The sequence below is a fragment of the Phoenix dactylifera genome, chromosome 9, assembly GCF_009389715.1.
Source record: "Phoenix dactylifera cultivar Barhee BC4 chromosome 9, palm_55x_up_171113_PBpolish2nd_filt_p, whole genome shotgun sequence".
NCBI lineage: Eukaryota > Viridiplantae > Streptophyta > Magnoliopsida > Arecales > Arecaceae > Phoenix > Phoenix dactylifera.
The window spans coordinates 19,139,605-19,164,076 of record NC_052400.1 but is presented as its reverse complement, the minus strand read 5'-3'; the positions used below and the strand labels follow the sequence as shown (position 1 = coordinate 19,164,076).

The following is a 24,472-nucleotide window of genomic DNA, read 5'->3' as shown; positions in this document are numbered from 1 at the left end:
ACACACTCCCCAATGAGAAGTGCCTGAGACTGAGCTTTATGGCCTCTAGCAAAAGTTCGTCTATACATTTGAGAAATTGATTATTTTTCTGAAGCAACCTTAAATATTAACACAATCCAGAGTCTGATCCGTCGTGGCATATAGGTTTTTATTTGTTGAAAGCTGAGAACATTCGAGTAAAGAAAAACGGTGTTTTTTTTTTTTTGCTAAAAATAAAAGTATCATACAGGTACAGCAAAAAAAATTAAAAAACAAAACATTATGAAAGACCCTAGGCAATACAGTGTTTTCTTTGTTTGATAGAAGAGATCCGAAGACAATGGGTTACTCGATGAGAGCTTGGTAAGTTGGCACCTTCACTCATTTCCTTTTGTTGCATCTCTTTTCTCATATCTTCCGGGAACCTGGGTTCTCTCTTTGCTTTTTTCTTAATAAAAGGGCTGGTTTTCCAAGTCGGCGTCGAGTTCTACGATTCGCTTCTGCCAAAAGAAATCTCGTTAATTGCCTATGTTCCATGACCCACATCCTCGCTTAATGTCGCTTCCAACCAACCAAGAAGCCGCATTCCGAAAAGATTGCTATCATTGGCTTGGCCAGGCAGTTAGGCGTGACATCATGTTTATATGGTTCTTCTAGCCATGTAGAGCTACCTTTATCGACTTTCCAATTTAGTGCCTCTTGTTACTCTATTAAAAATATCAAAAAGAAAGTGATAAAGATACATTTCATCTCGAACTCTAGCGCTAAGGCGACGTTGTTGAAGCATTAGTTGGGGTTTGCTTCATCATGCCTCCATCATGGAAGTTAATGATTTTCCTACTATGGCTTTGGCTAAAAATTATGATTATTCTATAAACTTAAGTTTGCGAATAGTTAATTCTTATATAATTCTACGATCAAAGAAGATCACATTTGAGAAATTTGAAACTGTCGTGCCTCTAGATACGAAAGAACAATTAATAGATAGCTTTAGCATTGATTAGGTAAAATCACATTTGTATCTTTTATGTAACATTGATAAATTTTAATTTTTTGAGTCATCGTAACTCTAAAACAACTACTTACATTCAATTTATGCCTATCAAGATTTAGTATTAGGCCCTCATATAGACCCACATAATTTATTTTCGATTTTTTTAATAGAGAAAGAATGAGAGGTGATCTATCTCTATTATAATTATCCAAGCCTAGATTTCAAAAAATGCACCACTCAAAAATTGAGCCTACAATCATTTGTTGCCAATTAGAAAGGTGTGAGCATTTTATGCCAAAGTCATCAAAAGTTCTCTCATACCATCTTTTTGCTAACGATCAAACCATACATTCTAAAAATTTACCACTTCATAATTCATCATCTAATGCCCTTTCAACTCCTACAAATTTGTACTTTTTTTTTTTATGAAACTTATAGATGTGAGTCATGAAGTACCATCTCAACTAGTGAAAATCTTGTAGCTTTCATTTCTGTCTTAAAATATGAAGGATTTAAAAATCGAGCTGATTAATTAGTATAAAATAATTTTTCATTTTTTTAAAAAAATATGTTACTTAAGGAAAGAATAGTGGGTAGGTCATGAGGCTATGGGTAGGTAGTTGGTACTGAAATAAAAACGGTCTGTTGATTTGGTGGTGCCTGAAAAGATCAGTAACTTTTACCAAAAAAAAAAAAAAAGATCAGTAATCGCGTGACTTGAAATCAAGTGCAGTTACGCACATGCCGGAAGGGGACGGTGGGCCTCCCGAATCATGCCCGCAGGCGGTCGAACCGAGGAGTCGGCGCTGTTATATAAAAAAGCCAGAACTTAGGTTTTTGGTCGCTTCCTCTCGTTTTTTCCTTTGCGCCTCCCTCTCCCCTTCGTTTTTTCTCTCGGCCATTTCCGGTGAAATGGCGGAGGCGAAGCCCAAGAGCCCGACCGGAGTTTGGGGAACCGTCAAGCCCTTCGCCAATGGCGGGGTTTCTGGGATGCTCGCCACCTGCGTCATCCAGCCGATCGATATGGTCAAGGTGAGATCTTCCCTTTTCCTTCCCCGATCCTTTTCGCATCACCTGAAGGATTTTTGATGTGTTTCACCCCCCCCCCCCCCCCCCCCAAAAAAAAAAAAAAAACAAAAAAAAGATAGATTAGGTCTTGGAGGAGGAGTCGCAGGCTTCTTGTTCTTTCTCTTCTGTGTGGTTTTCGAGGCAATGAGTTTAATTTTGGGCTGTTTTATTTGTATAATTTTCTTATATCGATGTAAAAGTGGTTTCTATGGGACCTGAGAGCTCTTCTTGGATGGGTTTTGTTTTCTCTGTTCTAGATCCGAGAAAATGGCGGGTTCTTATTTCTTGATTCAATGAGTGGATGTCTGTTGTGTAAAGAAAAACCTTTTTTTCTTGGATTGTTTAATGATTTTTTGGTGGATCTGAGATCTATTCTTAGGAGGATCCAAGATATATTGTAACATAGCCCTCTTCAGTGTTGTGATGCATATGTTTTGGTGAATCTTTGTTTGGTAGGTGAGGATCCAATTGGGTCAGGGATCGGCAGTCCAAGTGACGAAGAACATGCTTGCCAAAGAGGGTTTTGGCTCCCTTTACAAGGTTTGCTCTTCAACTATGTTACAGCCTCCACCATAATCTCCCTTTTATTGTTTCTCCGAGGTGGTTTGCTTTTGCTCGTCGCTTATTCCAATTGAAGCTTTTTGAAATTTCATGAGATGTATAATAAGTTGTTTTTTCTTTTGGCAAGCTTGTTGTTGCCCGTTTTGCTTTAATGTTGTTATAGTCTCAATATTGGTTGATGGACATGGCACTCTGGAATGCAGAACACAACATTCTATGACATGGAAAAATATACAACTGTATTGCATATTGCCACAATTATAACATTTAAGTGAAATGAGAAATGGAACGGCAAATAAAGCAAGATATTATATTGCAATTAAGGAAAAACTTTTGAATTTGGAATTATTTGTGTCGATCTGTATGTTTCTTGTACATTTAGAACCCTTTTACTATTAGGGTCATAAAGAAACTAGTATGTGCTGATACGTGTCCAAGAACAATAAAACGAGCAAATGAAGAAACAAAGCAACATGACACTGAAGGCCCTGGAACCCTATATCGGCATAATAAGCACTTCTCCCTTTATCTATGTCATATATCAAAATTTCTTTTAACTTGAAATTTCCTTTCTTTCTCAACACCAATTGAGCTTTTTGATGGACAATTAATGAACTAGTGAGCAAAGATCCACCTTTAACAATCCTTTCCTCATTGTTTTCTTTTTACTGGCAATCATCAGCATGTACTAAAGGAGAATGACCAAAAGAATTGCTATATTAGATTGCAATATAAAGCCCGAACTATTTATCTGAGAACAATCTTCAATTCCATCCCTCTTCCGTTTTCTTCTACGATTTCTCATGCTGCTTTTATAAATCCTTGTGGAAAGTGTCTGCTTCTCAGATTGTTTAACTCCTAAGTTCCATGAACTTGGTCATAAAAAATCTTAGCCCCCTAAATCTACTGTGATAGATAAATTCGTTTTCTGGTTTTCCTAGCAGAAGATGTTTCCCATTGTGCTTTCTCTGTCTTTCCCACCTCTTGGAGATTTCTTTTTGATTTTTTTAAGAATAAAAACTTTTAGTTGGTTTGGAAGTTTGAAAATTGTTAATTTTTCAATCAATCGTAAACGCCAAAAAAAAAACATTTCATGATCATGCATACTAGTGCTCTTCTAGGCGATTATGGAATGGTTACTTAAAAAGAAAGGGTTCAAATCACTCAAAATGAGTTTGGGCAAGTCTTGATCCTAATAGTTCCAATTTTTTGCCATATGTTTTGTACTTACTTGGAATGTTGTGCTACTTAGGCAATGCATTCTTGATACTTCTAATCTCATCTTCAATTTCATTTGTTTTGTTGTTATCTATAGTGATCCTAGTTTAATCAAAAGTTTTCGAGTTGATTTTGTATATTTAATTAGCAGTTATGCTTTATAGAAACTAGATCATTTGCTATTATGTACTCTTTTATATAATTTAATGCATCTATCTCTTTGCTGCTTTTGCTTTCCTCTTTTGTAAGAACAATGCTTTCTCCCTTCACATGGACCTGATGCTACTGAGGTTACAATCAAAATTCTGCTAGATATAACCAAATTATTGCTGTTCTAGCTTGAGTTTAAATTTAGTTGTTTTGCTTCACAGAGTACTGTGTGGTGTCTCATTGTCTATTTCATGTTGATTTAAATGAAATTCAACTTTTTTTAACCATTCATATTACTAACAATTCTTTTCATTTATGGCATGAAATAGTGCTGGTTCTGATCAAAATGAATGATGCAATATAAGTTTCAGCTAGAATGGTCAGAATTGGATTAGTTTGAGGTTAATAGGGGTTTGATATTCTATATTTAGCTTCATATGTAAGTATTTGAACAATAAACACCACTCTGATATTTTCTATCAAATCTAACTCATGTCTTATTGAAAAGGTTCTGGTTTAGTTTTCTTATTCTATTGCCTGTCAAGGAAGCTGCTTTCTTTCTTTATGTCTTCCATAATTTTGAAATTTCAATTTGAGCAAGTAAATCATATGTGAAGTTACACTATAGCACTCTCTTCTCGCTCCCTCCCTTGCTCCCCCCCCATGCATGCACACATGCATGCACGCACAAATGCATGTGCATGCAGGCTTGAGTGTGGGGGTCGTTGGGTTGCTTGCCTGCTTATCTATTCTAAATCTTCCATCCAAAGTAATTAGATAGGTTTTCTTTCTTTTTCTCCTATTATATCATCAATATGGAACAAGAGGAAGTTGTATGTATTGGACAGGACCCTGAAAGGTCTATCTGATCTTCTGTTGGGTGTGGATTCTATCTTCTTCAATTTCTTTTCTGTCCGAACCAATAATTGAGCCTACTAAGTAATCACTGTTTTCGAATATTGTGTTATTTCATTGCATGTTTTCCCTCATGTGCGACAACAATTTGAACCTTAGAGTTTAGACGGGTTAATCTTATGCTAAAACTATTCTTGACCTAATACAGGTGTCTTGCAATCTTAGTCTAATTTCATGCCTTTTTACATTCATATGCATGTGTGAAGTAGAGAAATAACTCTTATGATGTGTCATCATAATGAAGTAGGTTGACACATAAGTGAAATTTAACCATGTAAGATCATGTCCACTTTACACAATTTCTTAACAATGAATTTTCTTGTGACTTATGAATATATAGTGCACTAGAAACTTAAAAATCTCATGTAGTTTTCTTTTATTTTTTCTTGCCAACACTAGTAATCGTCAAATTGTTTTTTGTTTTTCTGCGATACAACATCTATTAAAGGTTTTTTGTATTTAATTTAGGAATGATATTTTAGTTTATCATTTGGATTCCCATTGATTAGTTGATTCTTGCAAAATATGCCATTTGCATGGTCAGTTGTCCCTCCCCCAAATTATGTTGGATATGACTGAAAGCACCCACTTATTGCCTTGTGAAAAATTGTAACTAATTGGATTATTCTTTTTAAGTCTTCTCTTTGTTGTTTCCAAAGGTCCTTTCTGTTTTTTGTGTCTGATTTAATGTTCTGGAGCAGGGACTGTCAGCTGGTTTACTAAGACAAGCTACTTACACGACGGCACGACTAGGATCCTTCAGGTAAGAATAATAATATCATAATTACTTATTTCAATACATATTCATGAATAATACATGTTGGACTAAAATAATGCAGATGCGAGGACAATCCGAATTGTTAAACTAACTACTGTTCCTTCCTTGGTCCTGTTTGGATTATCTAAATTCCAGCTCAGATTGGGTTCAAGACAGGCACTTCTAATTTCAAACTAAAATTTGCCGAGCTCGTACCAACTTTTAAAAATCATTTCAGTTCGTTGGTACGGGTTTCCTGGGCCAAGGCAGTTTAGTTTGAAAGAATCAAGATGCTGCCTTATTGATTTGAACCAATTTGGCAGCAATCCTTCTCATAATTTGGTCAGATGGGAATGTGATTGAGTGATATGTGCTGGGTATTGGAGTTCAAGCTGTAAGTGGGTATTGTCTAGTGGCACCATCCAGCTGGGGTTTGGTCTTGTTCAGGTTGATCCTGATGGTCGAATTTCTGTTTGGGTGGATTAACCTTTATGAATCAGCTCTTATTTGCATGAATGCCCAAAATGTTCTGTAATTTTTATGATGGCCTGCTATATCAATGCTTGCAACATCTTTACCTTTAGAAGGGGCCAACACACTGCCTATGACAAACATAATTTGATTATCAACTAAAAGCTAGTCCTTTACAACCTCCAAAAGTCCATCACTATCTGAACATGGTAAGCTTGTTTCAATATCATATCATTTATTTCTGAAATTATGACCAGTTTGTTGGATCCTTTTTCTAATTAATGATTAGTTTGCTCAATTCTTTTTTCTAATTGATGTGCTCTTGGGCCTTGTTCCTTCTGCTACTACGGATGCTCCTGGTTTTTTTTAGTGCTTGTATTAGTGTTGCTACAGATGCTCCTTCTAAATCACTTTTACCTTAACTAAGATGGGCCTGCAGTCCGGATGACCCAAGACTTAAGCAACACGCATTACATGAGATGATTGCAGCTAAGGAGTAATTGACTTTTATTTATCAGTGTGTATATCCTGTAACAATTAGATAGCATTTCTTCTGTCTACGCTTTTTTCTCAAATATAGTTACATCCAAGGAAGCCTAAAACAAGCCTTGTGAAAGACAAGGAACCTAGCTTATACTTGTGTTTTTTTCAGTGCAAGCTAAACACAGCTCTGTCAAGGAAGGGGCTTAGTCTGGGTTAATAAGTGTTAAGAAATAGTTTAAAGATGATAGTTATAATGGAGGATGCAGACTACAACTAGTACTTGATATCATTTAGGATTAATAAATTGAATCCACCTTTTAAGGTACGTGTGGCTTTTTTGTTGTAGTTGCTGTTACAGTAAGGTTGTGGATTTCTTCTTTTTCGCATCTTAAGACATTTTCATTTCTTTCTCAACAAATGTAATTGAAAACTTTTCCTGATATGTAGAATCATCAAATGGTTAGATTACAAGGAGTTAAGACTAGCCTTCATCTAGGAGGAGGCTGCTTAATTGAATGGGATGCATAGGAGCCTTTCTTTTGCTGCCATGTGAAATTTTACCCATCTGTCATGAAGTGTCAAATATACATGACTTGAGTGTGTTCTACTCTTCCGCATGCCAGATCGGGCGCTAGTTACTCTGTTCTCAGAGAGAGCAAAATTGAACTCCTTTCTCTGAGTCTCCTTATTATTGAACTGACAGTTTTGCACTGTAATGTATCTAATTTGAGCTGGTCTAAGAGCATGCTTAAGTTCATATCACATCAACTAGCATCAAATTGGCCCAGTGACCAACTATGCTATTGTTTTGGAATTGTATGGTTGATAAAAATGTGTTTAGGTAAGAATAAGTATCCTAATGCGATACTATGTTGGCTACTGACTGTTTTCTGTTTTTTTTAGGGTGTTGACAAGCAAAGCAGTTGAGGCGAATGATGGGAAGCCATTACCTCTACTACAGAAAGCTTTTATTGGGCTGACAGCTGGAGCAATTGGAGCATGTTTTGGTAATCCAGCAGATTTGGCACTCATCCGAATGCAGGCTGATGCAACTTTACCTCCAGCACAGAGGCGAAACTATCAAAATGCTTTCCATGCACTCTATCGTATTATTGCTGATGAAGGGGTTCTAGCACTTTGGAAAGGTGCCGGTCCTACTGTAGTTAGAGCAATGGCATTAAATATGGGCATGCTTGCCTCATATGATCAGAGCGTTGAGTTTTTCAGAGATTCACTTGGTTTAGGGGAAGTTAGTACCGTATTTGGTAAGATTCTTGGCAATTATGCCCTTTTCTTTTGGAGCTAGAGTCATTCTTATAGCAACCAACAGAAAATTGTTGATATTGTGGATTTTGTTTGATAAGATGTGCGTGACCAAAATATCTGGAGAAGACTAGGTCGGTCTGGCTATATTATGTTGGCTTTTCTAGTTTGATATCATCAGTTGTTTCCATCTTAGGATTCTTCTTGCAATATCTCCTTCTTAGAATTTGAAAGGTTAACTGTTTACAGGTCTTATAAGCCTATGGGCATGTTTTTGTATTCTTGTTGATCGTGATCTTCTGGTTATGTGTATAATTAATCACTAAAGAAAATTTCCAAGTGGTCATCAATCATACGGCCTTTATCATTTTCTGCCTTTGATCTGCTGCCATAAGTTGATTGTGCCTTTTGTAGTAGGAAGACTAGGTCGGTCTGGCTATATTATGTTGGCTTTTCTAGTTTGATATCATCAGTTGTTTCCATCTTAGGATTCTTCTTGCAATATCTCCTTCGTAGAATTTGAAAGGTTAACTGTTTACAGGTCTTATAAGCCTATGGGCATGTTTTTGTATTCTTGTTGATCGTGATCTTCTGGTTATGTGTATAATTAATCACTAAAGAAAATTTCCAAGTGGTCGTCAATCATACGGCCTTTATCATTTTCTGCCTTTGATCTGCTGCCATAAGTTGATTGTGCCTTTCGTAGTAGGAAGACTTAATTGTGAATTGCATGGATATGACCTGTGACAAAAATCAAAATATTATACGAATTGGCAAGATTAGAAAGTTATTTCTCTATTTGGTGTAGCTTGATTTGATGTTTCTTTATCTTTTTATTGCAGGGGCTAGTGCTGTTTCAGGATTCTTCGCCTCAGCTTGCAGCTTACCTTTTGACTATGTTAAAACACAAATACAGAAGATGCAGCCAGATGCAACTGGGAAATATCCATATACTGGGTCTTTGGACTGTGCTGTGAAGACTTTGAAAAGTGGCGGACCTTTCAAATTTTACACTGGATTTCCTGTTTACTGTGTGAGGATTGCTCCCCATGTCATGGTAAAGCTTTGATCCCTCAGATTTCTAATCTAATTTGCTCTGTTATGTTTAGAAGTCTTATCTCTCTTTTTTTTCTTTTTTGTTGATGTTTGAATGGGATTTTGTGCAGATGACCTGGATATTTTTGAACCAAATCCAGAAGATTGAGAAGTCTGTGGGATTGTAGGAATCCTTATCTATTGGTGATCTCAATATGAATTGACTTCAAATTATTCATAATAAGTTTCTGGCTCTTGAATCTGTAATAGGGGCTGGTTTTGATATCATGACATCCTTTAATCACTCTTAGACTATGATGCTTTATGATTGGTCGATGTAATAATCTGTTTTTGTTGTATTTGGGAGGCATTCCCGATTAAATTTTTGGGCAGAGACTGCAGCCAGGTGTTTGGCAGCACAACAGAATTCCATACAACATTTTCTGTTACCGACTGGGATTTAAGAATTCAGTTACAGGTTCTCTTTGAATTATCGGTATTTTTCTGTTCTGGCTAGATTTCTCTGGTGGATGGTGTTTGTATTGGTGATTTTTTATGTGCTTGATTGTATTACAAAATTCTTTGGAGTATCATATGCCACATCATCCCGGTGAACTCAGTGATCTGATGGGTGATCGGTGGCAGTACTCTGCAGTTCATAGACCAGCAGTAATAATAAGGTTACGGGTATCAGAGATGGAGGAGTTATTTAGGCTGAGTATCAGAGGTAAAGGTGGAAACTGTTGAGACTGGAACTTGTTGGAGAACAGGTATCTTGACTAGATATCAATGAAAGAGTTATTTTGTTTGCTTTTTAATTTTACTGTTATAATTATGTGTATGGTGTGATGTTTAATATGTACGAAATATTTGAAATTTTATGATGCAAATAATTTGACTGATGCATGTGGATTATTGACGTATGACTTTGGAAACTGTGAACAGCAGGTCAAGAGATTGTTGTTAATTTCTGTTTAGCTGGGCAGATGCGTTTTTTGGTTTTCTCAGGAGGAAGTCACATTTGATATACGGCTGTGATCCCAATGAACTGGACTGCTTGGATTTTGTTTGATAAATATTCTTTCCTTTAGTTCTTAAGCTTTTGTTCTTGTTGTTGCTGGTGATTTACAGAGGGGCGAATATGCTACTAGTGTTAGCTGCTAGCGTAAAATCCCTGTTTTCCCAAACGGTCTGGAACTTCATTACTTTCCAAATGTCATATTTCATCATTATCTTTCCGAATATCCGTAGAATTTGGCTTTTGTTTCCCCCCAATTATGGTGGTGGTGGGAGGGGGGGGGATGCTTTAGACAGGAAACTTGACGATTCTTTTTATGCATTTAGAATTTGCGATTGAATTGGCTTCTTGTTCTAGGACAGCACTCGCGAGAAAATCCTTTCAGCGAAAATTTCCTCTAGCCAATCCAGTTGTCATGCTGCTCTTGTCCTTTTATGGTATTAGCACAGATTTTTCAAAATTTATACCTGTTTTCAATCTGGTTTAACAATCTGTCAATCGGTCACATCAATTGAACCTGTACTTTTCTTTCAGACAACAATTTCTGCTATTGGAGATTGTATCGTCCTAAAATCTGCGTTGGTGACGAATGCTAAGCTTTCGTTGATAGATTGATGCCTTTGTACATGTCCACCATTTGGGTATTACTATTAGGCGCGTGTGATAGGTGATCAGCAAATAAAAGAGAACTTCACACGGGATTGTAATGGATAATGTCTTAAGGGGTTGTTCTGCAACATAGAAGGTCATGCACCTAAATCAGAGTCGATTCATGCCATGTCAAAGCTAATTCTGCTTTGATCTAACTAAAGGAAAAAAAAAACATTCCATTCCAGCTCAGTGCCAAAAGCAATACAGCTTGATCGGCTTGATATGGATCAATCCCAAAGCCAACAGAATCCAGGGGGCCTAGATGCGGGTAAGACTTGGGATGATTCCACAAAGCCTAATCGGATCAAGCAGCAAACAGACAGCCCGGTGAAAATTGGAATGAGCTAAAAGCAGCGGCGGTGGACAAGGATTCCTAAAACAAGCACACGGTGACACGGACGAGCCAAAAAAAAATCTCTTCCCCGAGCCCTTCGTCGCCCTCGGCGGCTGCGAGGGACAACCCCATGACACCTGCTCTTCCGCGCTTGACCGGTCAACCATATGGCCTGCCCCCCTGGCCTGCAAGAAACCATACAAAACGCCCGACTTTGACACTCGACACGGAGACGAAAGAGACACAAGCACTCCCCCTTCAACTCGACAACTTTAATACTAGCACGAGAGAGCGAGAGAAATATCTAGATCCCCGCCTAGGCCCGTGGAGTGTGTGGGAGCCTTAGGAATGAGGCAGTTGGCTCGCCTTATTCAAAATTATGACGGGCGGAACATTTACTACTTACCTCCTCCCTGGCCCAGAGTCTTAATGAGAGGCATGCATTGGTTGGGGGGGATGCTCTGGTTTTATAGAACTGTGCCTGTCGTTTAATATTTAATAGGTGAGGACCTAGCTGTGGATTGGGGCGTATAGTTTTGTCTAGGGTTCAGGCCTAGTCCATAACCCATGCTGGCCTGATATGCTCATCTCAAACTGTTGGTTTGACTGTTTGTGATTGCCTAAGCCTTGGTACGTAATTGCAGAAATTGGGACATGAGGCTCCCTGTGCTTGATGCTCATCAGGGAGGACAGATCTTCAACACGAACACCAGTGCAGCCACTCTGGCTCGAAGTTTCTCTGCATGAAAGATCATGGAATAGGAGACTGGACGGTGAATTCCGCAATTGAGATTTGGAGAGAGCATTGTGACGGGTGTGCGCATTTATTGTGTTGCATCACGGAAAGGCACTGCTGATGACTAGAAAAATGACCAGGGTGGACCATCGAGTGATCGAGGTGAGTTTGGATTAAACAACTTGGAGGCCTATAGCAGAAGTCTATCACTGTCGCCATCATATGCATAACTTGGCTTGCATAGAGATTAATTAATAGGTAATGTGAGTTTGTACTTCACTTTCCCTATGCCGATGAAAAATTATACCCTACATCAGGTACACCATATTGACAGCGCACCACACGGATCATACATGCAAATTCTAGATTCTATTGAATCTGTTCCCCTAGTTGTGTTTCTTGGTTCACTCTCCATGCCTCCTCCTCTCCAACTTATTTTTAATTAAATAAAAAATAATATAGTCAATTAATTGGCCGCATACCATTTAAGAGTTTGCCACCGGTGCTTTTGCGCCAGTTGGAATGGACTTTCATATAACTCTTAATCAATATATCAAATTAGTTTTTGGAACAATATAATCACCATAACTCCAGAATTCGTCATAGTTAATTTTCTGATTTGATCATGACCTAACATCAATTCTCAAATACATTGCAACTATATCCAACTGCAGGATGGTGTTAGAAGTTGGATGCAGCTAATGCATGACGCATATATATATATATATATATATATATATATATATATATATATATATATATATATATATATATATATATATATTTAGCACCTGCCATGTACCTATAAAATTTTTATCCATATCTGTGGTACTATTGAAAATTATGTTATCGGCATCCCTTGTTGCCCAGCCGCAAATTCTTTCTTGCAATCTAGCACTAGTGTGGGTGTCATAATTCACCCATCACATCAATAGCATCAATCGCCATAAACTACACATCGACACAAGAAACATTTTCTATGCTTGGACGATGACTCGTAGAATTACTAACTGATAATTGATGCAAGGCCATGAAAAAAACTAAATTGTGCCTCGCCCCAACCCCTCCCCCTCCAAAAAAAAAAAGTTTCATGGCATTAAACAAAGAGGCAATGATCCTCTGAACCCATGTTACCGGAAATTCTTTTAATTAGTATCATGCCAGGTTTCGATAGGATTGGAACAAATCTGGATAATTTTTTCTTTTCCTTTCATATAAAAACCAAAGTTTCGTACTAAAACACACACACACACACACACACACACACACACACAACTTTTAGAGGGTGCAGGCCAAAGTTGCACATCCGATAAAATTTTGCCATGTATCCTAACTAAAACAAATAAATCTAAATGCGGGGATAGTAAAAATTTCCCTAGTGGCAAGGCCGATATTTCCGGCTGCGGCCTATAGTATTTGTTCAACTTTATTTGGTAGGGGGAATGCAGCCCGGCAGCATAGTATCGAATTGCAGGTAGAAATCATCCAGGATCCTTTTGTCTTGAGAATCTAAAAGCAACTAAACTACATCCAAAAAGCATAGAAATAAACAGGTAGGAACAAAAACAGATGCCCCCTCTCTCTAACTGGCCGATCGCAAAAAAACAAGCAGCACTCTCATTTCTCCTTCTGCATCACTGACCTCAACTTCTTCTTCTTCTTTTTTCTGATACATACTGACCTCAACTTCTTTGTGCAAACCTTTTCCCCCATGGACTCTCTTATACAAACCTAAAAGATAGCGTGCCAGTGGGATTCGCTGATCGACAACAAAATCCCCACTATCTCCAGTTATAGTAGTTGTTTTGTGATCTACTCCCATTTCTTCTCCCCACGCCACTGTTCTCTGTCGCCCACTCCCCCACCCCTCCTCAATAAAACAACAAGAAGGATAGATCACCTAACGAGATCGAAAAAAGAACTATAATATTAAAAGAAGAAAAGAAAAGGAGTTGGAATCGGTGCCTAGCTCCTTTAATGAGAAGAAGACGAAGACGATGAGGTGGCGGCGGCGGGAGGGCGCACGTCTTTGATGAGCCCTACAACCTGCTGCATGGTGGGTCGCTTCTCCGACGACTCGGCGGTGCAGAGATACCCCACCCGGAGGCACTCCGCCGCCTCCTTCTCCCACTCCGGCCATACCCTCAGCCTGGGGTCCACCGCCTCGGCCGCCCGCCCCTCCCTCACCAGCCTCCGGGCCCATCCCACCTCCGCCTCCGACCACGTCTCCCTCCCCGTCACCAGCTCCATCAACACCACCCCGTAGCTGTACACGTCCCCCTCCGCCGTGCCCTCGCCTACTGCTGCCACCCCGAAGTCGGCGATTCGGGGCTCCAGGTCCTCGCCGAGGAGAATGTTGGTCGGGACGAGGTGTCCGTGGACCACGGCCTGCCACGAGCCAGCCCACCCCTGGTGGAGGAAAGCTAGACCACGCGCGACGCCTAGCGCGATCCGATGCCGCGTCGGCCAGTTCCCCACCTCTCCCGGTGCCGCCGGCGGCGGCCTCTTCTCCTCGCCGTGGTTAATCTCCCACGTGTCGCTGCTCCAGTCCTCAACGTCAGGGCGTGCCGCCGGTAGCTCGTGGAGCCACCGGTGGAGGTCTCCCTTCTCGATGTACTCGTATAGCAGCAGCTTCTCCCTTCCTTAAAAAAAAAATCAATTATTAATACACGAGAAAAAAAGAAAAGAATACGATATAATAAAGTCGGCAATAACTGACGACTTCATTTATACATACTTATTTTAATAATTACGCTTTAACTACATCAGTCCTTGACCTATAAGCTAGAAATAAGAGCGGAGCAGAAGCATTAGCTAAAAATGGGTGTGCGCTTATGAAGTTACATAAACAGTAAAAAATATCTTAAGTCAGATGGAATCGCAGCCGTCCATCTTACACTCACGTACAGTGCGCGTGGGAGAGATTAGTAGAAAAAGGTAGGAAAAAGGAGAAAATCTCAATACCTGCGATGCAGTAACCGAGGAGGGGAAGGAGGTTGGGATGACGGAGGCGGGCGAGGTCGCGGAAGGCGGCCGTGGCCTCCCGCTCGTCCACCTCGCGGGCAGCCTCCAGCACCCGAATCACCACGTGCATGTCTCCGGGGAGCACCACCCGGAAAGCCGGCCCGCTCCTGCCGCCCTCCGCCAGTTGCGACTCCCTCCCGAAGCCCGACGTGGCCGTCGCCAGGTCCGCGAACGTCAGCTCCATCAGCGGCTTCTCGAACACCACAACAGGCGCCGCCGCCCACCTCGCCTCTGCTCCCCACCGCGCCTCCTTCCCACCGCCGCCTGCACTGTCGAGGCCGCGGCCGCTGGGTCCTCTCCCTTCCACCCATCCTTCCGTCCCTTTCTCTTCCTCCTCTTCCTCATCACGGCATATAAAACACAAGCTAACAGAGAGAAGACAACAAGAGAGGCAGCGGCTATTGTAACTCCCAATTTCAGGGCCCCTTCGTGGCTCTTTGATTTGCGTTTCTTTCCATGAGAAGCTAAAGATGAAGAGGAAGTGGGGCCAGCGGCTGCTTGAGTAGAAGAAGAGAAGTTAAGAGAGCCGGCTTTTATAAACGCGGATCTCTCAAACTTCTTGACCTCCATGGGCTTCACCACGCCAGTGAAGTTATTAAAAGAGATGTTTAAGAAGCCAAGGCCAGCGAGCGGCGGGAAGTCTTTGGGAAAATTCCCGGCCATAGAGTTATGAGAAACGTCTAGATGTTTCAAGCCTATGAGGGCCTCCAAGCCCACCGGCACGACGCCGACATCATTCCGGGAGAGGTCGAGCACTTGGAGGCCGCCGAACCCGGAGAGGCCCACCGCGCTGGTGAGCCGGTTGTCGGAGACGTTGAGGACCTTGAGGGGCAGCTGAGCCGTGCCGGACGGGCCCGGTTCGAGCCGGATGGCGCCACCGAAGCGGTTGGCGGCGAGGTTGACCTCGAGGAGGGCCGGGGCGAACCAGAAGCGGCCGGGGATAGAGCCCTCAAGAGCGTTGCTGGAGAGGTCGAGTACCTGGAGACTAGTGATGTTCCGCAGGAACACCCAAGACACGGTGCCGCTGAGGTTCCTATTGGGGAGCCTTATCTGCCGTATTTTGGAGCAGTTTCTGTCGTCGTCGGGGGCCAGGTCGGGGAGTTGGAATCCGGAGACGGAGCTGAAGGCGAGGGAGAGAAGGTCGCGGTCTGATGGGTGGCAGGAGGAGTGGGAGAAGGAAGGGAGAGTGAGGAGGAGGAGGAGGACGAGGAGGAGGAGAGAGGAGGGTGACATGGTGTCGGCTGCGTTCTCTGAGGATAAAGGGCCGGGGGGGCGTCATTAAATACGTGGGACTGGGAGGGCAGACTTAACGGCGTTAGGGGTGGGGGAATAGAGAAACAAACGGGCTGCTGGATATAAGGTGTGACGGCGGGCCCGCCACCAGCCGTAGTCCGTGGACAGGGGTTGTATCTTTCGCTCGAAAGAAAGATTCACCTTCCTTCGTGCGAATCCGCCGTTAAACCATGCATCGACAGGTTCATGCAATCCGTTAATAAAGGAGTTTGTATTGCTTTAAATTCTGTGCGAATAGCGATCCAACGGTCTACGTCGAGAAAGAACATCAATCATTGTCTCGCGCGAACGATGCAACGCGAACCCGGTCCGTGGAGCATGGTGGACCCCAGGGTTCGGTCCGGGGAGGTTTCTTAATAGTATTTATGCGGGAACGGATGCGGCTCCTGGACTGGAGCCTTTTGTCGCTTAGTCGCCAAGGCCCGGCCCGAGGCAGCGGAACTAAAGGCCACTGTAGTACTTCACTGGCCCTCTGTTCAGCACTGGCTATCCGGATCAGAGCTCAACAAAAGAGAAACTCAAAAACACGGTCTTTTGTCTCTGCCATTGAACGATTAGTCCTTATATATTAATAGCTTTACGTACAATTACACCTGTTTCGGAATGTAGTTGTGCTTGTTTTGCCCACAAATAAGGAGTGGGAAATAAAATGGAAATTGAAACAAGGAAAAGAGTAGAAAGCCTGGAAAGAAGAAACTGAACCACCCCCCCCTTTCACAGAACCCCTCATAACTATCATTAGGGCACAGAACCACAAAGAGTTTATGAGTTTACGGGCTGCATTTATTTTGTTATTATTTCTTGTTTAATTTCGGAGTAATAGTGCATGAACCACCAATTAAATTATACAAGGTCAAGTAATAAAATGAGACCACCGAGGTTCAGACATCAATCTCCTCCGACAAGGAGGAGCGCAACTGTTGAGCTATAAGCTGCACCATAATTTTCATTTTTTTATGATTTATCTTCTCTATTTGAATCTGTAGGTTTTTAATTAAAGTTTTTTTTCACTTATGCTGTATCTATATTAATATTTATTGAGTATGTCTTAAGTTTATAAATCCTAAAAAGGTAGAGAGGGATTTTTTTTAACGTATATCATATACTTCATTGGCTGTCCGAAGATTAATAGCCCACATGTGTACGGTCAAGTATCAAAGGAGGTCATTAGCGGCCAATGTGGAAAGTCAATGATCAATGGATGGCAAAAAATCCAAAGGTAAGTGCCGGTACGCCTAAATTTGGCTATATATTTTGTATTTTTGCAAATTTGGCAAGGTCTAAATAAAAGCATTATTCTACTGTAATACCCCCCTTGGTGCTTGAAAATATATAGATAAAGAAGAGGGACAGTTTTGAAATAACAAGTGGATGCCAAAAGGGGAATTTTGAAATTTTCAATAAAGTTTTCCACTCATTTATTTCACTAAATATGGGTAAAATCATTTTTAAAAATATTAGAATAGATTTATTCCTTCTAATTCTTCATTTTCACCCTCAAATTATTTGTTCTTTAACTGTTCTTGAGCACTGTTTTGCAACCAAACAATGGCTAAAGGAAATAATTTAAGTAATTTGAATTAATGCTTGATTGAAGACTACAGTATTAGTTAGATTCACGAATGGCTTAATTCAAATTACAGGAGCTGCAGTGCTTCATTCCTTGCCTGGACTCTTTGATCACAGGAGCTGCGTCACTGCGATCTCTTAGTAGACGTCTTCGTAGATTTGAAGATGCTGGAGGCTTGAAACCACTTGAATACTTCCTTGTAAGCTATGCCATTTACTTTTTGTGCTTTATACGTGCGATAGGAGGTCCTATACTTGGGGCGCGACTAGGTCTCCTGAAACTTTTTAATTAGATATTTAACACATACATGAGTAAATATTTTGACAACCACCCTGATGCTATTTATATAGTAATGTCCCAGCTAACTTTATCAAAAGGTTATCTCCTAACTAATGCAACATTCCCCTGATATGAGAGCATCTAATATTTTCCTTTAGATCTAAACCAGCTCATGCTTTATCTAAACCAACTTATAATATTTTCCTTTAGATCCAACATTCCCTTGATATGATAGCATCTAACTAACGCAGCGTTATCTTACGTAGCACCTCATCTCCGAGACCGAATCCCAGCAACTCCAACTCCCTCCGCTCCTTCCTACTCCCTCGCCCACTTACCCCACTCCTCGTTGAACCCCGTCCCCTCTAAATTAGTGGTGGTCAACGTCCTCAACCCATCCTCTGAAAGACAGTCGGTGGTCGACGTCCCTTCTCCACTTTATCCTCTTTATCTGTTTATCCCACCTCCGTCCTCCTCTCCTCGCTCTCCTTTCTAGTCTCTTCCTTCCAAAATGGCTATTACCAAAAAAAAATAATGATATAATCATAATTTATCATTTTGGTACTGAATCTCGTACCGATGCTATATTAGTATAGTATCGATATACGGTACGATATATAGAGTTTTTTTTTTAACTAGATATCGGTACGCCACTCATATTAAGTATCAATACCAAACTGATATGGTACGTCCGGTTTAGACTAGTACGACATACTATGGGTGCAGCTGATGTCCTTGATCACAATCACCAACTTATGAGTTGCCAATCACCACCGCCGTTGATGAGAAGTTTTGCTAGATTTGGCAAAATAACAAAAAAGGAAGGTGATGCTATCCATTTGAAGGCCATCCAACGCAGGTCCAATAAGGTCTGTTGTTCTACTTTGTTTTCTTTATTGGAACCCATTTGGTTGCAACTGCCTTTTTTTTTTTTCCCTTGAACAAGCCCGGCTGAACGATTCTCTTACTATTCACCACTATATTCTTCAAATCAACGATTTGCTCTGATACCATTTGTAACAACCTAGACCTTCATTAAAAAAAAGCTAACTATAAAATATTATTTAGATTTTTCGATCTTATATAAATATTCAAGATCTATCCAGCAAATAATTGATGTGGGACTAAACATACGCCTGCATGAGTTTTACAATAAAATTTTTGATTTTTTCATAGACAAAAATAATAGAGAACTAGTAGTACTCAGACTCGATTTTTTTAACTTTTTTTAGGTAGAAGCATTACAACTTGCTACAAGTCGGTTAGGCTTTAGACGGTTGAGCAGATAAGGTAAGGGGCATGGATTGGGATCCTGATTTCATGCTAGCCTTTGTTTGGTGCTGAGGTCCCCATAGCCATTTCTCTTTTATGAGATTGGGGCGGCCTGAGCCATCTCCCCATTGCGGTCCAAGATCCATTAATTGCTCGGGGGGCCAAGGTTTTATACTCTGGAGAAGGTTAGTGGATAGGACTGGATCAAAGTCTCGAGAGAACGTCATTTTGTGACTCGACCTTTGACCACTCACTTGAAAGCAAGAGGGTGCATCACCGATCCAATGCTCGGTTACCATTTATAGGGATTTCAGAATCCACAAAGTCAATAAAGTGCATCCGTGTTGGTGCAGGAAACTTGCCACTTGCTTCCTTGGTTGCCAAACTTCGTGTGTTATAATGGCAGCGGCCCTTTTCGTACATTGCATCCCTCGATTTCTTAGACGCTACGACCGGAGAAGGGAGGAGAGAATCTCCTCCCTTTTTTTTTCTTTTTTTTTTAACTTTATTGGATGTATCCGTTTCCGTCGGATATGATGCCTCTATTAGCGAAAAAAAAAAGTGGAGAGAATCCAATTTGCGAGGGTTAACACGAATATCAACTTATCTTCCACTTACCGTTGGTTTAGCTTTTTCGAACAAAAACACATTTTATTTAGAAAAATAACTCATATTTATATTATTCATATTTTGCATTATATTTGATTTATCGATAATTTTTATGCGAAGCATTTCTATAGAGAGGCTGATGGAGCTACGGACTGGATAGTCTTGTATGTGGCTAATCAATCCGAGAAAATCCTGCAGGTTGAAAAGAGAGAGCTGCCAGAGCGCTCCGTTATTTGCTATTTTTTGATTTTTTGGATGTGTCCGTATTATAATTGTATGAATTATCCGTTTTAGCTAAAAAAAAATCTTGAGCGTAAAAAAAAAATTCACATAAAATCTACTTGATTATTAATTTTGCAAGAAAAACAAGATGGCTATTATTATTTACAAAATGATACATATCTAAGAATTCTTGGATAATTTTATGCATGGGTCTAAGTATAAGATAGGCAATAGTCTGAATAATTTTTATTGTACATTCAAAATATGTACATCAGATGCTCTCTCATTTTCATATCTAGGACAAGGTTATCTAAAATCTCTGAGTCAATAATTTTTTTTCAAAAAAATCAAACTTTTGTATAAAATTAATAATTAAGTAGATCTTTTTTTTTTGCATGTTTTGGCATTGGATAATCTTTAATTATCTTTTCTTTTTTCGGGGGCTCCATTTCAGAAACTGAAAATAGCTGGTGACGTCTCTTTATTCCTCCTCATCAATTGTAAAGGTCTGTAATATTCTGTGGCTCATATTATATTATATTATATTATCTTGAGAATTGGATATGTCGATGGTTGAGGCAATATTTCTATAAAAGAGAAGCATTGACATGAATAAATTAGGTGAGCGAGACCAAAGTATGACCCAATACATTTTTATAGCAATCCAATGTTGGGGTGATTTCTTTCTTTCTTTCCTTCCTTCTTTCTTTCTTTCTTTTAAAAAATCAAACAAACCACTTGGAGCATCACCAATTACAAATTAATTGAATAAGATATATAGCTATGTGATATTTAATTGAATCTTAATTAGCTTTTGCATTAAATCTTTTAAACAACATATTGAGATGATAGATCAAGACATATAATTTTATAAAATTAAAACTTATAAAGAATGTCCACTCAACAGAATACCTACAAACAATCTGATTTTTATATCGAGACCCTGGAATAAAAGCCTTGGAATTGTCAGGCGCAGGTGCAAATCAAGATCAACAGAAGCTGATATAGTAGAGTTGTAATCTACGGATATAATATCAAATTCATCTATATACAAGTGATCATAAGGCAATTTTAGACATAAGGCTAAACTTTTCAATTTGTTGCAAAGTCTAGCTAATTAGTTGTTTGGTAAATGTCTTAGCTAAAGAGTTCTGTGCAAGAAATCATGCATGCATAGGATATAGTGATTGGCTATAAATGATATCTTGAAAGGGATCTCTTTCAGTTTCTTCTTTCTTTCTTTTTTCTTTTATTTGGTGTGTATGAGTGTACGTGCATGTGCAAGGCATATCTATATATCATTGAGATCATGAAATATGATACATAACTTTAATGTTGTTATTAGAATTAAATAAATTATGTTTGCTCATAAAGGCATTTCTAGCTGTCCTCCTACCTCAGATGTATCATTTGCTTACTCTTTTCCAGAAGAAATGGAGATCCAACATGTTATTAAATCTTTCAGCAGCGGCACTTTTTCTTCGTGACCTTTTTTTTCTGTTGATAATTTCTATATTTCATGTGAACTATAACACTCATATGAAAAAATAAACGACATAATTTATACAACTGGCGTGCCTACTTGTTTCCTGCTTTTAACCCTGTGTGGTTCGGTAGTTGTTTAGGGTCAATTTAGAAATGATCCGGTTCATATGCGCATGGTTCAATGGCGTTTAAGTTTTAAAGTTGAAGTTGTCCAGGCTCGGCCACAGAAAAAGTTGAAACGCAGCTCCAGAGAAAATCCAACATAGATGGAAGTGGTTCATGATCCACTCGAGAGCCATTCATTATTCAATAAAAGAAAAAACTGACCTGCTGGCAAATTCAATTTAATATAGTGGAGAGGCTTTAGGAATTAGGAATGCCATTTATCTAATTAAATTTTTAAGCATGGCACAAGGCTTGAGTTATGGAAAGGCATGGCCCTCTTCCAACTACTTTCTTGGCTACAAATTATATCCATCATTAACTTCAAAGGCACTGACGCGTGCAAGCATTAGAAATTTTGAGGTACAAAACCAAAACTGGATGCGACTTTGAATAAAACCTGCCGCTGCCGCTGGGCTTGAGGAGAGAAGTGATGGTTCGGTTGGGCTGGGAGTCTGCCGTTGCTTGGCTCATGATCCACCTGCTATTGCTGTTTGGTGGTGGTACTTTGCTGCAGATTTTGGATGACTGTTAGTTGGCATCTGAATTTGTTGTGTGAGGAGTTCAAACTGTGAGGCAGGAAAAGTTGGTGCCGCGCGCGGTTCCGATGGAGACGAAACCCTCCAAGGGCTTTGTAGGAAGCCATCAAACCCTATAGGTACATCTTGTTAGGCAGCCAAGAGTATTGCTTTTGCTTTTTGAGACTTTATGGGTGTATGTTCTAGTGAAATCTCCAACGGTAGGATCACAGCCTTTTCTCTAGCTACTAGAGTGCTTGGACAGTTGGCTGCTCAGATTGTGAAGATCGGCCGAAGATCGTAATATGTCTTCGAGGTGGCAAAGTGGTAACCATTACACTCCAGGGTTGATGGCTTCGATGTTGATCGATCCCGATGTAGTGTTCGATAGTGGAGATTGTGTTCGAATCTTAACTCTAATGCTGAATCTAACCTAAAACAACAAAAATAAAGAGTTCCGATGAGGGATCCTTCGACGTCTAAGCTAGATGGACTCTCAAGAAGCAGCAGAGGTGTTGTGAGAGCTGTAAAGTGGCAGCAAAATAGAGTAAAAAGGCTCGAGAGCACTTATCTGGAGGATCTCTCGGGAGTAGTTTATATAGGCAAGGGTCGGTGCCTGCAGCCAAAAAATTCGGATATACAGATCGGTCGTTTTTTGTAACTGATCGCACGTTCGAAAATCGCATGCGTGTGTCTTGCTCGATGCATCTTATTCTGTGCATCTCGTTCATTGGCCACATGGTTATGGAAACTGATGGGGGGTAAAATGGATCGTTCGGGCTACAACTAAAAAGCCGCCCAGTTTCGGTCCTATAAACATCAACACCAACCAGTTGGATCCACACTTCGGCCCAGAGTCAGCTCGACTTCGGGACTCCGCCAAAAGCTCTACCAACTTCAGACATTCGCCGACTCCTCTGATCAAGTTCGAGGTGCCTCCAATATTCGCCGACCCGCCCCGACCAAGCTCGGGGCGCCTACCTCAGTAGTACGCTCCGACCCTCAAGCTCGAAACGCTCCACTAAGCACACTTCAGAACCCGGAAAGCCGAGCTACTCCCAGCACCTATTAAGTCAACCTCGTCAAACGCATGACGCGACCTTTCAACAAGCTCAACCTCGCCAACGACCGCACCCATGTGCGTGCCTACGCCTATTTGCGTGGCCGTACTTTACAACACTACCGTGCTACGTCTCCATATCCGGCCTTCAACAGTCAGACAACACCTTGACTACTCTGGCCATACCCTGCCGTGATTGTCAACACCCTACCATTCTCAAAAATAGGCAGTACTACACGCCATCAATCAACCTAAGCTGCGCGCTATCCGGCTCAAAGCTACGTCCCTTCATGATGAGGGCTGACAATGCCTCTGCTATCTGGGCTACTCCACCAAGACTATAAATACTTGGTCAGGTAACTTCTAAGGAATTTTTTGGCTGGACCAAATTTACCCCACTCTAACTTGATCGTCGGAGGGCCCTCACTGAAAACATCAGTGAGGCTTTGTGCAGATCCACGGCCATCGAGCAGGAGGTGGCTCTCGTCTTCTCCTTTAACCGCCGACGGTTTTCTCGGACTCCACCGGCGTGGTCACCCTCGGGCCAAATTTGAACCACAACAGAAATCATTCGCTGATCGTGGTTGATCTGTTGTTAGCTGGAGAGATTGTTTGAAATTCGAAGTATTCTCTGCACGCCTTTAGATCAACTATAAAACAAGCTTTGACTAGCCGGTCGGAGGCTTTGTGGCAAGTTTTTGTTCATAGGTTTGCCATATCACCTGTCGTTGGTTTCAAAGCTTATCACCTATCAAGCAATTCGGTCATACAACTTCCAGCATTCCTTTACGTGTCAACAAATTATACCCACGGTGCCATGAAATACTGCTCTCCGCCAATCAGCTGATTTATATCGGTTAACTCGGTCTCGTTCAGGATAGCGGTACCGAACACGAAACCAAGGTCCGGAAACGGCACATAGGCCAGGTGTCAACTACACACAAATCCACCAGTATCGACCCTCCTAGATCATCAGCATATTACTCGCCACGCCGGCCCGGAATTTTACGGTCGGCATCGTGTCGCCCTTCACTGTCCTCCCGCGCTCCACCTGCCATTTTCGAAAGACTAAACACAAAAGATTCCGACAAAGTCAATGCTCTCGCTAGTGTTGCAGTAGCTTCGATCAAGCTTCAGACCAGCCTTGGAATAATTATACGTGTCACGCTCCGGTCTCTCCGAACGAGATCTCGATTTTAACCGTTAGATTTACCGAAATTTACGGAGATAGATAAAGCACATCCGCCCGATTGAAGGCAGCAGCTTTACGGAGATTAAACACATCCGCGTCGCGCAAATATGTGGAACAGTCAAATGTAGCACGTGATCCACCGCCTTTCGGAGA

General features: G+C 40.8%; 2 protein-coding genes across 2 annotated transcripts; one reads left to right on the top strand and one right to left on the bottom strand.

The window, feature by feature from the left end:
• Positions 1 to 1,772: 1,772 nt before the first annotated feature.
• LOC103714588 (mitochondrial dicarboxylate/tricarboxylate transporter DTC-like) lies at positions 1,773 to 9,393 on the top strand. Its single transcript, XM_039130349.1, has 6 exons — positions 1,773 to 2,005; positions 2,498 to 2,581; positions 5,587 to 5,648; positions 7,500 to 7,861; positions 8,702 to 8,916; positions 9,026 to 9,393. Exons 1-6 carry the CDS (start codon positions 1,886 to 1,888, stop codon positions 9,080 to 9,082), a joined length of 900 nt encoding a protein of 299 aa, XP_038986277.1. The 5' UTR covers positions 1,773 to 1,885; the 3' UTR covers positions 9,083 to 9,393.
• Positions 9,394 to 13,101: 3,708 nt separating this feature from the next.
• On the bottom strand, positions 13,102 to 15,922 carry LOC103701183 (calmodulin-binding receptor kinase CaMRLK). Its single transcript, XM_039130350.1, is given in 3 exon segments — positions 13,102 to 14,275; positions 14,598 to 15,030; positions 15,033 to 15,922. Coding segments are annotated over 3 exon segments (1,959 nt in total). The 5' UTR covers positions 15,891 to 15,922; the 3' UTR covers positions 13,102 to 13,607.
• Positions 15,923 to 24,472: the final 8,550 nt, after the last annotated feature.